This window comes from Tachysurus vachellii, chromosome 7, assembly GCF_030014155.1.
Source record: "Tachysurus vachellii isolate PV-2020 chromosome 7, HZAU_Pvac_v1, whole genome shotgun sequence".
NCBI lineage: Eukaryota > Metazoa > Chordata > Actinopteri > Siluriformes > Bagridae > Tachysurus > Tachysurus vachellii.
The window spans coordinates 24,282,740-24,299,055 of NC_083466.1; the positions used below are offsets into that span (position 1 = coordinate 24,282,740).

The following is a 16,316-nucleotide window of genomic DNA, read 5'->3' on the forward strand; positions in this document are numbered from 1 at the left end:
TCAGGGTCACTCACATTGGATCACATGCTATTGTGTGATATCATGAGGTAGCTTAGTGGTGAATGCGTTGGATCACTGACTGGAAGGTCATGAGTTCTAATCACAGGGCTGCTCGGGGCCCCTGAGCAAGGCCCTTAACCCTCAATTGCTAAGATGTATAAATGAGATAAATGTAATCACTGGATAAGGGGTTCTGCCAAATGCCATAAAGCACAAAGATTTCCAAATGTGGCTAACATCATTGTTTCAGCTCCAAAAGGGTCAAATTGTGAGTTGTTGCTTGCGCGCTATGCTAGTAGGAAGGTTGACAACATGACAGCTTTCAGTACAGTTTAAACTTTGCTCTGCATCCAAGCAATAAGTTTGTTTGTTTGTTTTGTCAGAATCTCGCTTCATACAACATGCATCATTACATGTTTAAGTGTTTGTTTAAGACTTTATTTCAAACCTGCAACGTGAATAACGTCATATCTCGTGTCTTGATGAGGTTTGTTCTTCTCTCTGTCATTTGTTTTCACATTTCTCTCAGAAGAGGGGCTGAACCATGAATGTAAGCTGTGTAGTCAGACTTTTGACTCGCCCGCTAAGCTGCAGTGTCACCTGATTGAGCACAGCTTCGAAGGCATGGGAGGAACCTTCAAGTGTCCTGTCTGTTTCACAGGTAAGGGTGTAATTTTTAAATCACAAATACGAATATAAAATTTTAATTCAAATGATACTTAAAACGGGGGGCACGGTGGCTTAGTGGTTAGCACGTTCGCCTCACACCTCCAGGGTTGGGGTTCGATTCCCGCCTCCACCTTGTGTGTGTGGAGTTTGCATGTTCTCCCCGTGCCTCGGGGGTTTCCTCCGGGTACTCCGGTTTCCTCCCCCGGTCAAAAGACATGCATGGTAGGTTGATTGGCATCTCTGGAAAATTGTCCGTAGTGTGTGAGTGTGTGAGTGAATGAGAGTGTGTGTGTGTGTGTGTGTGTGTGTGTGTGTGCCCTGCGATGGGTTGGCACTCCGTCCAGGGTGTATCCTGCCTTGATGCCCGATGACGCCTGAGATAGGCACAGGCTCCCCGTGACCCGAGGTAGTTCGGATAAGCGGTAGAAAATGAGTGAGTGAATGAATGATACTTAAAACTACAGCAGCACTTTAAGACTAAGGAAAACACATCTGTTGTATATTAGTCTATCATTTTCTCTTTTTTTTTGGAGAAATGATACAAGTTTAATGAGAAAGTTTGTCACTTTGTCGAAACATCACGAATGTTCATTTATTTTTTTTATTTATTTTTTTTTTTTGGAAAACCATGTTGTATGCTCAGATAGAGATCCTTTCATGTTTTCATGTCAAACAAAGTACCCGATCGTGTAACCGATTGTTAATTAATAAATTATTTTAAAATGATGAATTATTAAATGTATTATTTTACATCATTTTTTAACCATTTATTGTTACATTTAATATTGTGCAGCATCTGTGACTCAAGCTAGTTCCTGTTATTGCCTTATGTTATAAAAGCACTCGTTTCTCTATATCTCAGTTAATAATAAATAAACATAATGCAGCCTGTCAGACTCCTCTGTCTTACAGCAGAACTACAGTATAACCGCAGAAATACATCGATGCTGAAGACTCCTTCCGTAAACATTAAACCGTCCCTCCGTCCCGAAATCTTCATCACATTCGTTGTACGTTTTTAACTTTCTAATCACATTAAATATTTGTGATTAAATTATAAATAATAGAGAGAATTCATTCCAGAAGTGTAGGAGCTGTTTCTATGGAAACGGTAACGTATTAGAAGGAGCGTGTTAATATTAATAACCATTTGCTTTGCAGTCGGAACTGCTTCTCGAAAAAATGAATGGACGTCTTAACCGATCGAACAGTCGGAGGATGTGCAGCGCTAGAGCATACGAACGAAGAACTTTTTAAAAATGTGGAAATGCCGAATCACTGAGAGAGAGTGAGTGAGTGAGAGAGAGAGAGAGAGAGAGAGACGGTTGTGTGTGGAAAGAGAGAGAGAGAGAGAGAGAGAGAGATGAAGGGGGGGCATGCTAATTGTGGATGTTGGTGGTAATGATCTCATCAGTCTCGGAGCGTGGCGCACTCCATCCTGTGAGGATCGCTCCCCACTCTGGTGTCAGCAGGGTTAACTGTCTGGATAATGAAATCTGCAAAGCTCTTAGCTGCCGTTCTCCACTCGGCTCCCGCTAAGCCTCATCACTCTTCTCGGTGGACAAAGCTGCTTTTACGTCACCTTACTTCCTGTTCCACACGTGTTTAGCAGTCGTATATTTAGGGCTCGCCTTGACACACTGCTTACAGCACATCTCTCCTAGAGTTGTAACACACACTGACAGACTCCATCCTATTGCGTACCATACAGGAGTAAGATTTTTTCTCTTTTCATCAGGTCTTTGGGTTTCTACAAAAAAAAAAAAGAAAAAGAAAAGCATTAAAATATAATGTTAATAATTAATAATGGCCCTTTTTGAATATTAAATGTAGCTCAGGGGTTTGTGTAAAATGGTGGGGTAAAATTCCATCACGTCATTCACAAGCCCTGAATTTATTACATTCAGTTTATTTAATAGGTGCTTTATTTTTTTATATATAGATTTTTTTTTATTAATTTACCTTTTTACACTTTAATTCTCATAGTCATCTATAATAATAAACATATGAACTTAGTATATTTATTTTATGATATTTCATAAACCCTGCAATATTTAAATGTTTATATGTTTAAAATATAAAATATATAAATAATACTTTTATATAAATGCCTAAATATCTTTCTGTAAAAAATGTTTCTTAGAGAAAAACCTGCGTCTCCTTAAAATAAAAGAATTTAGATTTCATTATTTCATTTAGTTATTGAATTATGTATGACTATTCTTTATAGTATAAATATTTAAATCTAACACTTTGCATAGTACTTTATAAATAAATGTATTCATAAATAAATATTAAATAAGAATATTTGTAAAAATATTCGAAAATATAACATTTTAATTCACAAATAAATAATAAAATATATTATTCATAAATATATATGATATAAAAATTGTGTGTCTAACAGTTCAATTGTTCAAATGCGATACAGATTTGCTTTCAAACGCCAAATATTTCTACATCAGGATGTTTAAAGGAGCAGTTTGGAATATTTAACGCCCTCTGCTGCCTGTGAGGTGAACTGCAATTTACAGGTGAGGAAAATAAAAGCCTGCACCTTCCCCTGAACCAAACCAAACCGTTCACTCTGGATTTTAAGAAGAAACAGACAGATGTGTGCAACTTGCTTTCAACTGGCACTTAATATTTAAAACAATTTCAGGGCTGTAAATATTATAAACAGAAGCCTGAAATGACATCGCTAGTCAAATCCATTAGTCAACAATATCGTCAGTCAGATATTAGAGGTCGGTAAATAACCAGACAGTGCAACAGCTATTAAAATAAATTTAAATTTACGTTATTATTATTATTATTATTATTATTATTATTATTATTATTATTATTATTATTATTATTATTATTATTTAAAATGATTTAGTTTTATTTTGTTTCTACTGTTTACTGTTAATATTTATTATTTTTGTTTTTTAATATTTTAATTAATTAATTTATTTATTTATTTATTTATTTATTTATTTTATATAATATAGCATTACATCACAGCATTATTTCATATCTCTGGAAATTTAAAACCTACAGGATATCATGCTGATATTAAATATTCTGATAATGTTATTATCATGCAGAATTAATTAATGAATTAATCATTCCTTCCTCTTTGCTCTGTCTAGGTTATATACCTTTTTTTTATGGATATTAACTAAATTAAAAGTAATATTAATGATTAGCACCTGATACATTAACATTTACATTTACTGCAGTTTGGCTTAGAGAAGTGCTTTGAAAGTCTCCTATCAGTGAACACATCTGATACTGGTTCACTAGGTCATGGACTAAGAATACCATCAGTCTAGGAACTATATAAAGCAAGAGAAGCACACAGACAACACAAGCTAGTTTACGTACTTGAGGAAGATGTTGTTTGAAAACCAACAGTGACTCAACTGTTCAGACATACAGGAAGTTCATTCTACTACCAGTTCTACTATACTACTACTGACAGAGAAGAGTCTTGATGGATACCTTATGGAAAAGGTAGAGTCTTGATGGATACATTAGGAAAGCCTGGTTTTGTGTGAACAGACTTCATCTGTACGGTGCTGTAATGATTTCCGTGTTGGCTGTGGCATTGACGGGATTCGAATCCGTGATCTCTTCACGATAAAGTGAGACTCCTTAAACACTGGCGACAAGATAACATGCTTTCAGTTTCTTACTTTAAATTTGTTTATGAGCACTTTAAAATTTGTTATTTAGTGTTATTTGTTCTATCGGAGGATGTGACTTTGTAAGCATATCGTCGCTGTCAGGCGGAATCCTCGTATCTCCAAAACCGCTATTTTTCAGGAAATTAAAAAAACGCTGTACCTTATTTGCAGTGCACAGGGTTTAGTCCGCGTTGCAGTGGATTGTCTTGCGCTAAATTCCTGTCCTCAGACGAGCACCAGAACTAGCGGGGGTCAAGATATTTTTTTCTTTGAAGACATTTACCTCAGAAGACGTGTTGATTCGTTGCGACTCTTCTTGAGGAGAAATATGCCGTGAAGCTCTCCCGCGGAGTGAGGAAGAGGTGGACAGTTGAAGTGTCCAATGGAGTTATGAGATTTGCGCTCAAGCTATTTTCAAGACTTTAGATTGGTTAATAACTTGTAAAAATAACAGACCCACATGGGGACTGACCAATAGCATCGATATGTGAAAAAATATGAAATTGACCAAATTTGGACATACGAGGTTTCCGCCCGACAGCGACGATATGCCGAAAGCATGTGCTTGAGCATGTGCTAAGTATTGTTGTAGTGAAGACCGCCATTGTAAGGTGAAGATAAGCCAAGATCAAGTCTTAAAGTCTTTAATATGCTACTCAAGAGCACGTCTTAGTTGACTTGTCAATCGACAGGAAGTTATATTTATGAACTCTTGTCAAGACATGAATTATATTTAGCAAGGCTAAGATAAGCCCAAGTATATATGCCAGTACTGTAAGTCAGAAACAAGTCCAATCAATAGAACAAGATTTTGTAGTCCCACAGAACGATACATAAGAAATGCAAGCACTAGAAACTCATTGTTTTATCAGAACAGAAGGATAAGTCAGCAAAGTATAGAGAGAGAAATAGACAGATAATAGTGGACTAAATTACTTGAAGTATCTGATGAATTATATGAATTTGAGGGGAATATGAGGACGGGGGAGGGACTGCAGACAAAGCAAGAAAAAGGCAAAGAAAAAAAAATGGGGGATGAGAGAAAAGAGAGAGGAAGGGAAAGAGGGAAAAGTGGAGTTGAAGAGAGATCCAGAGGCCCTGGGAAGATGACAGAAGCTCCAGTCTCGCAGGGCAAATTTGACAGCTATCAGAAGTAAGGAAGCCCGCAGCGAAAAAGTGTGTGTGCTCACTGCGGAGAAGGAGGGCGCGCACGGATCGCCTTGTGATTTCGACCGCGAGGACTCACACAAACAAACCAGAAGTGGAGGTGAAAGTCGAGAGGGATTGCTGCACTTTTGTCTCACTTCTTACATCCGTAAAGAAAGCAAATTCTCAACACAATATCGAGTTACAGCACGAGCGGTGTTTCGATAATAAAAAAAAAAAAATCCGATAAAAAAAAAAGCAACACCGTCCAATGTTACTCGACGTTTAAAAAATAAAAAGTTGGACCGAATCTTTCTTCTACAGTACATACAATCTCCCACAATGTTCTGTCAACATCCTTGTGCCACATAAAGAGGAGAAGAAAAAAAAAGTTGTTTATCAAGTGTAAAATATTCAAATGTAGCCTAGAATGCTAACTTTCCCCACATTTGTGTCCCTCAGAGACTGGACCCCTCCCCCACCCGTCGCCTTTTCTCTCTCATTTCAGAATGGACACATGGGTCTAGCATAACGAAGAGCATGTTTGAAGTACTCCTTCGAGAATAAGGGCACACGCACTAACACGCACTGACACACACACTAATACGCACTAACACACACATATTCATCCAGTGGTGCCGACTTAATTAAAAGAACACAGGCGCAGTATGTATTTTTAAGTGCCATCCCAATGTTGGGGTGACTGTATATTCAGGCTACGCATAAATAAATAGTGTGTCTGCATGAATATTTATATTGTCAGTATAATTAAGGACGTAGGCTAATAGATTTTTTTTTTTTTGTTGTTGTTGTTGTTGTTTTGCACTTTTTTCCCCTCAGTGTCTGAGGATCTGGTGATTAAAGTGTTTAATAAAGTCCCAGTACTGACCAGGACAAACAGCTAGATGTGTTCATACAATACATGATCATTTCTTAAAAAAAAAATCATGCTGTTAGACAATAATATTCTATATATATATATATATATATATATATATATATATATATATGTATATACATATATATATATATATATACTTATAGTAATGAAAAAGTACAACCTGAACCAAACGATGTGGACAAAAGATTTGTAATTTCACAGAGATTTTAACATACTAAATACTAACTGAATTTTGATTAGGATTGTGTCAGTTTCACTACTGTAAGTCAACAACTTGATGAAAGTTTGACTGTTTTTTAATGGAAATCGCAGTTAGAAAGTAAGATTCTAGACCTGTTTATGTAGACTGACTTTAACCGCAGTGTTTTAGAAATTTTCTCCTTGATCATAGCAGGAATTTGTCCTAGGTTAGATAAACTGTTGAGTTTTTTAAGCTGTAGATTTTACCTTTAAATACAGCACAACTTTTACTTGGACTTCATTTCCTCTCACTTTTTCTACTTATCTCAAATAAGCTACTGACTGTCCTTTGGCATACTGAGTCAAGTCGGGTCACGTCAAGACATTCAAAACAAACAAATAACTGTATGCGTTGTTAAATGAACATTTTGGCATTGAAAAATGCCTTGTTAAACTGACATTTTGCCATCTGCAAAAAAACCAAACAAAAACCACATGGAAGTTCCAAGCAAACCCTTTGGATATATATATATATATATATGTATATATATATTTTAGATTAGTCAAGATTAGTCAAAGTACTGTTTAGTCAAAGTAATGTTTCAGGCAGAAAATAAAAACCCATACCTGAATTTAAGAACAAAAATGTGCAGGATATTCTTCGAAAAAGAAAGGGTAGATATTCTAAATAATTTTTTTTTTTTTTGCAAAATGATATAGATTCAAATATAGATTTTTCATTCGTTAACTATGCAGTACAGTAAGTGCTTTATTCTCGACAGGGTCAAAAACATGGATGGGAAAACATTATTTATTAAACACAATCTATCATAAGCTCACATTTATTTTTTTGATGTTACTGATTTATTACGTTGCACAAAAAGTGCAAAGTTTAGGGAAAAGGACATGAAAAGACTTCAGGAAGAAAAGGGAAGAACTCTGGGTTATTCGGTTACTGTCACCGAAAATGGTGTCTGTGTCTTGTGTCTGTTTTGCTGTGTATTTTTAGTAAGGAACAATTTCTCTTAGATGCAGGGATATAGTACAGCATGCTTTATTTTCCAAACAGCAGCTTTGTTTTTAAGAATGCTCTTGTATACTACAGTAAGTTGTGTTTTTTTTTGGCCAGATACACAAATTGTGCACATTGTGATTTATCATAGAACTTTATCAGCACACACCTGCTATCATGGCTGTGAAAAACAGCACCCAGGAAGTCCAAGATCCAAACATTGGTGCTAAAATGCCAGAATTATTTTAAGCCTTTCTTGCTCGCCGGCTTGTCTGACTGCCGAGACGTTTGCAGTGGCCCAGATCCTGTTCTCCAGCTTTGGCATTTGCCATGTTTTTTGCTTGAATGCTGCATTTAGAGGTTTTTTCCTCCCACTATACAGACACATAGAGAAAAAATGTGGGTTACACAAAATTGTTTTATTTCATGCAACAGGGATGCAATCAGGACCACATTGCTGCTTCCTAAGTGGCTCTAAATTTAGTTTTCTCCCTGTGATTTCATTTTGATTAGAAGTTGAGACCTTCGGAGTTTCATTTTCTGCTGTTTTTGCCCACCGACTTGTCTTCAGCATGCACATACAGTATGAGATGTTTCATAGAGTCTTCCTAGCTGACAGTAGTGCATCTAGTGTCTGAATCGTTCTGTGGAAATTGTGTGTGTGGAACTAAGAAATGGGAAAATAAGTCTTTCCAGTTATCATGTAGTATGTGGTCAGATCAGAATGCTATATAAATAAATGTGTGTGCATTCTTCAAGGAGAGAATAATCAGAGTTGGGGTAATACAATGAAACCATTATTATTATATATTATCATTGATAAGAGTGTGTGTGTTCCCTGTGATGGGTTGGCACTCCGTCCAGGGTGTATCCTGCCTTGATGCCCGATGACGCCTGAGATAGGCACAGGCTCCCCGTGACCCGAAGGTAGTTCGGATAAGCGGTAGAAGATGAGAGAGATTATCATTGATAGTCTTAGGTGTTACATTTACCATACACCCTTATTCAGAGTGTTTTTTATACAACTGAGGGTTAAGGGCCTTGCTCAGGGATCCAGCAGTGGCAGTTTGGTGGATGTGGGATTTAAACTAACAACCTTCCGATTGGTAATTACCTTAACCACTAGGCTACCCCATCCCCATACTAGGCTACACCATTATCACACTATGCTACCCCATTACCACAATAGGCTATCTCATCCCCATGCTAGGCTACCCCATCCCCAAACTAGAGTGTGTGTGTATGTGTGTGTGTGTGTGTGTGTGTGTCAGGTTGGCACCCTGTCCAGGGTATCCTCCATCTTATATCTCCATAGTCCTCTAGGAAAGTCTTCAGACCCTGTGTTGGATAAGCACTACAGCACTACATCCACTAAAATGGATGAATGGATGAATAATAATAATAATAATAATAATAATAATAATAATAATAGTATTAATAATAATAATAATAATATCCTAGCATGTGCCTTTATGAATAATTAAACAAAATCAATATTATCAGCAGGCACAGGCTCCCCGTGACCCGAGAATAGTTTGGATAAACAGTAGAAAATGAATGAATGAATGAATGAATATTATCTGCTCTGTCTTCTCTTTATATTCTAAGGGTGTACAGACTTTTGCTCTGTATAGTTTTCTGTATTTTGCTCTGAACTGCAGAGTGCTGAATGATCCAGTTGGCATAACTGCCAGCGTGCAGAAACAGGACACAAGATCATTATCTAAGCGGCACAAAATGCAGTCCATGTCTCTCATTATCTCACGCATGCTCATCAAAGCGAGTCCACAGTTTGATGGAGTTTAACAGACAACCTTTGGTTATAAGCACCATCTGATATGAAGTATTAGAATTTTGGATTACTGCTAATGGGGTCGTGGTGTGAATGGGATTTCATTGTGAAGTTGATCTTCATTAGACACAGAAACATATTATTTAATGGTCTAGTTCGGACGATATCTAGACAATTTTGTTGCCGAGACCTAAAAGACTTGTAATGTCTATTCTGTAGTTCTCCATGAGTAAGAATATAGAAACTTAACTCCTTTCTTTGCTTTCTTTGTAGTATTCGTCCAGGCCAGTAAGCTCCAGCAGCATATTTTCTCAGCTCACGGTCAGGAAGATAAGATCTACGACTGCACACAGTGTCCACAGAAGTTCTTCTTTCAAACAGAGCTTCAGGTGAGTCTCCATAACACCTACACAATACCAACACAACACCAACACAACACCTACACAACACCTACACAACACCAACACAACACCAACACAACACCAACACAACACCAACACAACACCAACACAACACCTACACAACACCTACACAACACCTACACAACACCTACACAACACCAACACAACACCAACACAACACCTACACAACACCAACACAACACCAACACAACACCTACACAACACCAACACAACACCTACACAACACCTACACAATACCAACACAACACCAACACAACACCTACACAACACCTACACAACACCTACACAACACCAACACAACACCAACACAACACCTACACAACACCAACACAACACCAACACAACACCTACATAACACCAACACAACACCTACACAACACCAACACAACATCAACACAACACCTACACAACACAACATCAACACAACACAACATCAACACCAACACAACACCAACACCAACACAACACCTACACAACACCAACACAACACCTACACAACACCTACACAACACAACATCAACACCAACACAACACCAACACAACACCTACACAACACCAACACAACACCAACACAACACCAACACAACACCTACACAACACCAACACAACACCAACACAACACCTACACAACACCTACACAACACCAACACAACATCAACACAACACCAACACAACACCAACACAACACCTACACAACACCAACACAACACCACCACAACATTGCCACAACACCTACACAACACCAACACAACACCCACACAACACCTACACAACACCACCACAACACCTAAACAACACCACCACAACATTGCCACAACACCAACACAACACCACCACAACACCAACACAACACCAACATAACATTGCCACAACACCACCACAACACCAACACAACACCAACACAACACCAAAACAACATTACCACAACACCTACACAACACCAACACAACATTGCCACAACACCAACACAACGCCAACACAACACCAACATAACATTGCCACAACACCTACACAACACCAACACAACACCTACACAACACCAACACAACATTGCCACAACACCAACACAACACCAACGCAACACCACCACAACACCAACACAACATTGCCACAACACCAACACAACATCACCACAACACCACCACAACACCAAGACAACATCGCCACAACACCTACACAACACCAACACAACATTGCCACAACACCAACACAACATCACCACAACACCACCACAACACCAAGACAACATCACCACAACACCTACACAACACCAACACAACATCGCCACAACATCACCACAACACCAACACAACACCAATACAACACCACCACAACATCGCCACAACACCAAGACAACATCGCCACAACACCGAAACAACACCAACACAACACCGCCACAACACCAACACAACACCGCCACAACACCACCACAACACCAACACAACACCGCCACAACACCACCACAACACCAGGACAATGCTGCCACAACATCATTTCTAAAGTTGACTGATATATCATTTTTAAAATCATTATATAAATGATGAACGCTGAATTGTGGTGGAGGCGGCCATGTTGTCCCAAAGTTTAAATGCAGATTTGAACATAAACATGTAAACTGATCTGCTTGCTAATACACACCCCATACCATTTTATAATAAGATTTCATACTGTAGCTTAACCAAATACTTTAGAGTTATTATGAAGAGAAATAAAGTTATCAGACCACTATTACATGTTATTTACTCTTACTGAGCACTTTATTACAAACACTGTAGTAATACTGGGTAGGGCTTTACTTTACTTTACTCTCAAAACAGCCACAGGTCTTCATGACATGGATTCTACAAGATGTTCAAAGATATCGCATTCACACTGTAAATCTCCCACATCTACCACATTCCAAAGGATTCAGATCCTGTAACTGGGAAGGTTCATGAAACCAGTTTGTGACATGGTGCAATATCATGCTGGAAATTGCCGTTATAAGATGTGGGCATGAGGGAAGCATATAGTTAGCTGATGCGACTAAATTCTGACCTTACCATCAGTGTGATGTGACTCGAGATTAATTTCATTTCCACTATTCAACTGTCAAAATGCTCCAATCCAGTGTGGTCTTCTGCTCGTCCTCCACAAGCTTTGACATGTTGTCCATGTTGTCTGAGATTCTGTACACAGAACTGTCGCTTTCTGGATGTTTTTTTATTGAATGGTATTTATAAAAATGAGCACAATCATTATGTACAAACTCACCATAAGCCCACGAGGCTAAAATAAAACAAACCTGACATACTGACATGGCCCACAGTCATGGAGATGGTAAATAAAGAAACCACAGTTTGAGCATCTTGTAGCTAATCCTGTTTTTCCTTCTCCATTTTCCACAAGACAAATGTTGCGATTAGCTGTAAACACCCGTTCTTTAACCTGGGGGATGTTTCTCAATACTTTTTTTCCTCCCCATTTTGTTTTTCCGATGTTCGGAATAGGATGGATGCGCGTCTCCCCTTGGTGGAGTTTCACGCATGCTTTAGTTGTTTTACAGGCTTTTTGTCGAGACAAGAGCAGACATGAAAGACCTCTGGATCTTTGTTCTGGATCAGGGAAGGTTATGAAAGAAGCAGCACATTGCGCTCGGGGAAATGCTGCTATTATATTTCACCTGAAAATTGTTCCCAGATTGTGCCCCATGGGTAGATGCATCTCACACACACACACACACACACACACACACACACACACACCCATACGCATGTTTCAAATATGGTCTATATTCCACAAAACCGCATGACTTTTTAGTTATCATGTTGCCATTTGTATTTTAGGCACCAGTATAAAGCTTACTGTGAGACCTCTATATTTTATAGAAGATTTCAAATTATGATACATGTTTTAGGAAAATATAAATACATACTATCGGAATGTTAAGCCACACTGAGCTGGAAATCTATCCTAATGTCTAGAGTTTGACTAGTTATGGGTATGCTATAAACTCCATAGGACACAAAGCATGTTGCCCTTTATATACTGTATATACTGTATATATAATATTTACTGCAATATAGTAAATGTCTGAAGCTTCAAACAAAATAGCAAATATAGTACAAATAAAAGTCAAGAAAAAAATAAACACTTTAATACGTAGTACAAAGTTTTTTTGTGTGTGTGGAATAGTTAACCAACTAGTTCAATTAGTTCCATTTTAGTTATGTATTAACCCTTTTAGGATGCGTTAATTAGTCACTGTTTTTACTGCTGGTGTACTGAGTCATGTGGCAAGTGGCATATTATATATGATTTTGTTGCAGTTGAAGTAAGCAGTTGTCTACTGTGAGCATCAGGCATCGCTATCGCATCTTGTCAGACATGCCACGGACATGTCAGTATCTCCAGCTGAATGGTAGATCAGTCTGTCAGAGGCCTGGGCTGCTTTCAGCTAGTTCAAGACTTTCTCTTCTTCTACTATCTACCCATGCAACATCTCCTTATCATTGCTTTATCCAGCTAGCAAGGTCAAGGGTCAGGATCCCATTGAGCTCAAGACATAAGGAGGAATAGAGAGAGACAGAGATAGAGAGAGGGATGGAAAGAGAGAGAGTGCTGGGGGAATGATATTTTATTCATTTGCAGGAGAGCTCATTGCAGGAGACGATGAGCTGTGACAGGTAGCTCCCTGCCAGGAGCCGGCCAATTTCCACTGGCCTGTCTAGGAGCATGATTGGAAAGCCGAGGCCTAATCAGGCCTCCTAGGAACACACACACATACACTGTGATTGACTGACTCTCGGGCCTGTGTGAGATCCGGCAGGGGAGATGGTGGTCTCTGACTGGCTGGAACCCCGCTCATTCGCTCCACTTCAAACCGCACTCTGCTCATTTAATGGGCCCAAAATGTTGTTATTCTGCAAAGAATGAAGGTTCAGGCGATAGTGTGTGTGTTATTATCTGTGTTAACCACACAGTGTTTTTTTTTGCTTTTTTTTTTTTATGACGGTTTTAGTCGTCTTTGGCTGTTTCACTGAGAAGCAAAACATCTCCGGAGAAACAATTTTCACCGGCTCTGTTCTCTTTTTTCTTCTAGACTTCTCTGTAGCGTTCTTTCTCTCTCCCATTTTCCCCTGTCTGAGCTCAGCAGTCAGCTTCATTATACCGAATTCGCAAATCACTGTTATACCAATAAAATCATGCATACGATTATATTTGAAGATTTATATACATTTTCCAATCCCTGTGTCTGAGCCTTACGAGCAAGAAGTGTAACCGACACAGCGAATGTGGCTTTGTATGTTGTTGTATGTTTTAATTTCAGACAGATTATGAAATCACAGAATCAAAAGAGACTTCAGTTCTGCTTTCTACACGAGCAAAAGAATCTTAAAATTAAGTCTAAATTTAATCAGGACTCAATGCAATTTTAGGCAAGAATATATAAGTTAGATCTCATTTAACTTTATATCAATTGCATAGAAAAGGTTCCCATAAATCAGGATTACGTGTGATATAATAATGTAGAAATCTGTACTGTGGGGTTTTTGAAAAGTTTAGGAATTTTAGACAAATATGTGCATATGCTGTATTACATGAGGTCAATTAGATAAAAGAAGACTCTTACTTCTTTAATTCTTAATTTCCTTCTTTTTTATTACATTTGTGCAGGAACGAGAACCAAACTAATCAGTACAGCAACAAAACCCCCACCCACAACTCTTCCTAAGGGCCATGAAAACAAATAGATAAATAAATAAACAATTAGATAAATAAACACATAAATAAATATTTTTAAAAAAGAATTAATCGATTTACTATAAATAAATAAATAAATGATTTAAATAAAAGTAATTCATAATTTTTTTATTATTTATCCATTTATTTAGTTAGTTAATTATTTGATTTTCTATTTATTTATTCATTAATTAAAAATAATTCTCATTAAAAAAAACTTCTAGTGCTTTGCTTATTGGAGTTACTTTAACCAGGAGGTATGTTTGAAGACTCGCGATTAAGTACTTGTCCGAGCTAGCAAGCTGAGTAGATGACGTACATGCCCGATAATTAAATAAAACAGTCGTACCTGCTTCTGTATGTTATTGTGGCATTGTTGTGTGTTTTGATGCAACATCGGTGTTAAATAATACATGGCTATCAGTAATTAAGTATCTTGTTTATCTCATACTTTGATGCAGTTTAATATTGTCTCACAGCTTTCCTTAAGACCCCAGCCCATAAAAATGTCATATAAAGGCCCAGCAGCAGAGATGGCAGTATGTGCTGACAATATTTGCAAGTGGACACATAGCCTTATCTTAACAGCCCATTCCCTCTGCTGTAACACACTTCATATTTGTGATTTGTAGCACTCATATAACACTGACGTGAGGGAAATAACTCGGCCCTGCTGGTTCTGCTCTAAAAACATGCCCGCTTCTGAGCACAAACTATCTAAAATTAGATTTTTTTATTTTTTTTCTGTCATCCACAAACTGGCACTGAGAATGGGCCAGGATGCATTATCGAACATCTAACGAGTGACGTTACTCTTCTCGCCTTCTGTTTCTTAAACACTACTCGTAATACGCTGACTTCACGCCTCATTAGAGCATCCACTTGTTGCTGTGGGGGAAGGGCCGCTCAGATGGTGAGTGAAGGAAAGAGCGAAGAAAGACTTGTTGGCATTTTGAGCCCCAGCAGCAGGGTGTCTGCAGGACCCTCACCTTAATTACAGCTCCTGTTTAAAAGAGACTCCCCTGCCACTTTCACTTCCTTGCTTAGTACTCAAAGCCATTTGTACAGAGTTTTCAACAAAAAACTCTGTCACGTTTTACTGAAAAGCTTCACACAGACTCAGCTTTACAGAAATCCTGATGAAAAGTTAGACCACTTATAAAGGAGTGAGAACTGACAGTATGATTGGTGAGAAAAACTCCCTGAGACGTGATCTCTAGAAGAACCAGACTCAGCGGGCTGCTACTCAAGGGATTCACGTGGAGCCTGAGAAAGGGAACAGACCTTGTAGAATCAAATTAAATGAAAAAGACTAGTACATAGGAATATACTAGTGTTTGAGCACTATTATTTATTGTTATAACACTACACAGATGAAAGCTTGATTCTGATTGGTCGGGAAAGTGTTCAAGGATTTTATGGACCAGAATCTGAGACAAATCACAAGTTTAGATTTAACCACTTGTTATGTAGTATCGCTGTGTTATAAACCCGGGTAATCATTGAGTTTCTCTGTGGGTTTATATTGGACAAATTTTGACGCTAAATTAGGAGCTTTCTGAGATCATTCTAAGAATCTTAATGAATACAGGCCCAGAATTGTAAATGCAGCTGTACTCATGACTCATGCACATGAATCGAAGAAGGTTGTGGCTGAATACACGTTGTGATGATGTCACACGACAAAATAAAAATAAACAAATGCAAGCTCCTCACATTGGTTTGCTTGATTTTGCTTGCATTTTGAAAACATTTCTGCAATTGGAAAATACAAAAATCCTGGCAAAATCCAGGCAAAATG

At 38.0% G+C, this 16,316-nt stretch overlaps 1 protein-coding gene across 8 annotated transcripts in view; it reads left to right on the forward strand.

The window, feature by feature from the left end:
* The window catches only part of LOC132848959 (zinc finger protein 521), a 137,473-nt gene that overhangs the window by 105,841 nt on the left and 15,316 nt on the right, over window positions 1-16,316 (forward strand). For 6 of the 8 annotated variants that reach the window (XM_060875078.1, XM_060875079.1, XM_060875075.1 and 3 more), the window contains 2 exons: window positions 530-661; window positions 9,645-9,760. In XM_060875078.1, the coding sequence (XP_060731061.1) occupies window positions 530-661; window positions 9,645-9,760 (248 nt within the window). The remainder of the gene's footprint in view (window positions 1-529; window positions 662-9,644; window positions 9,761-16,316) is intronic. The other 2 variants (XM_060875076.1, XM_060875073.1) reach the window with 1 other exon arrangement.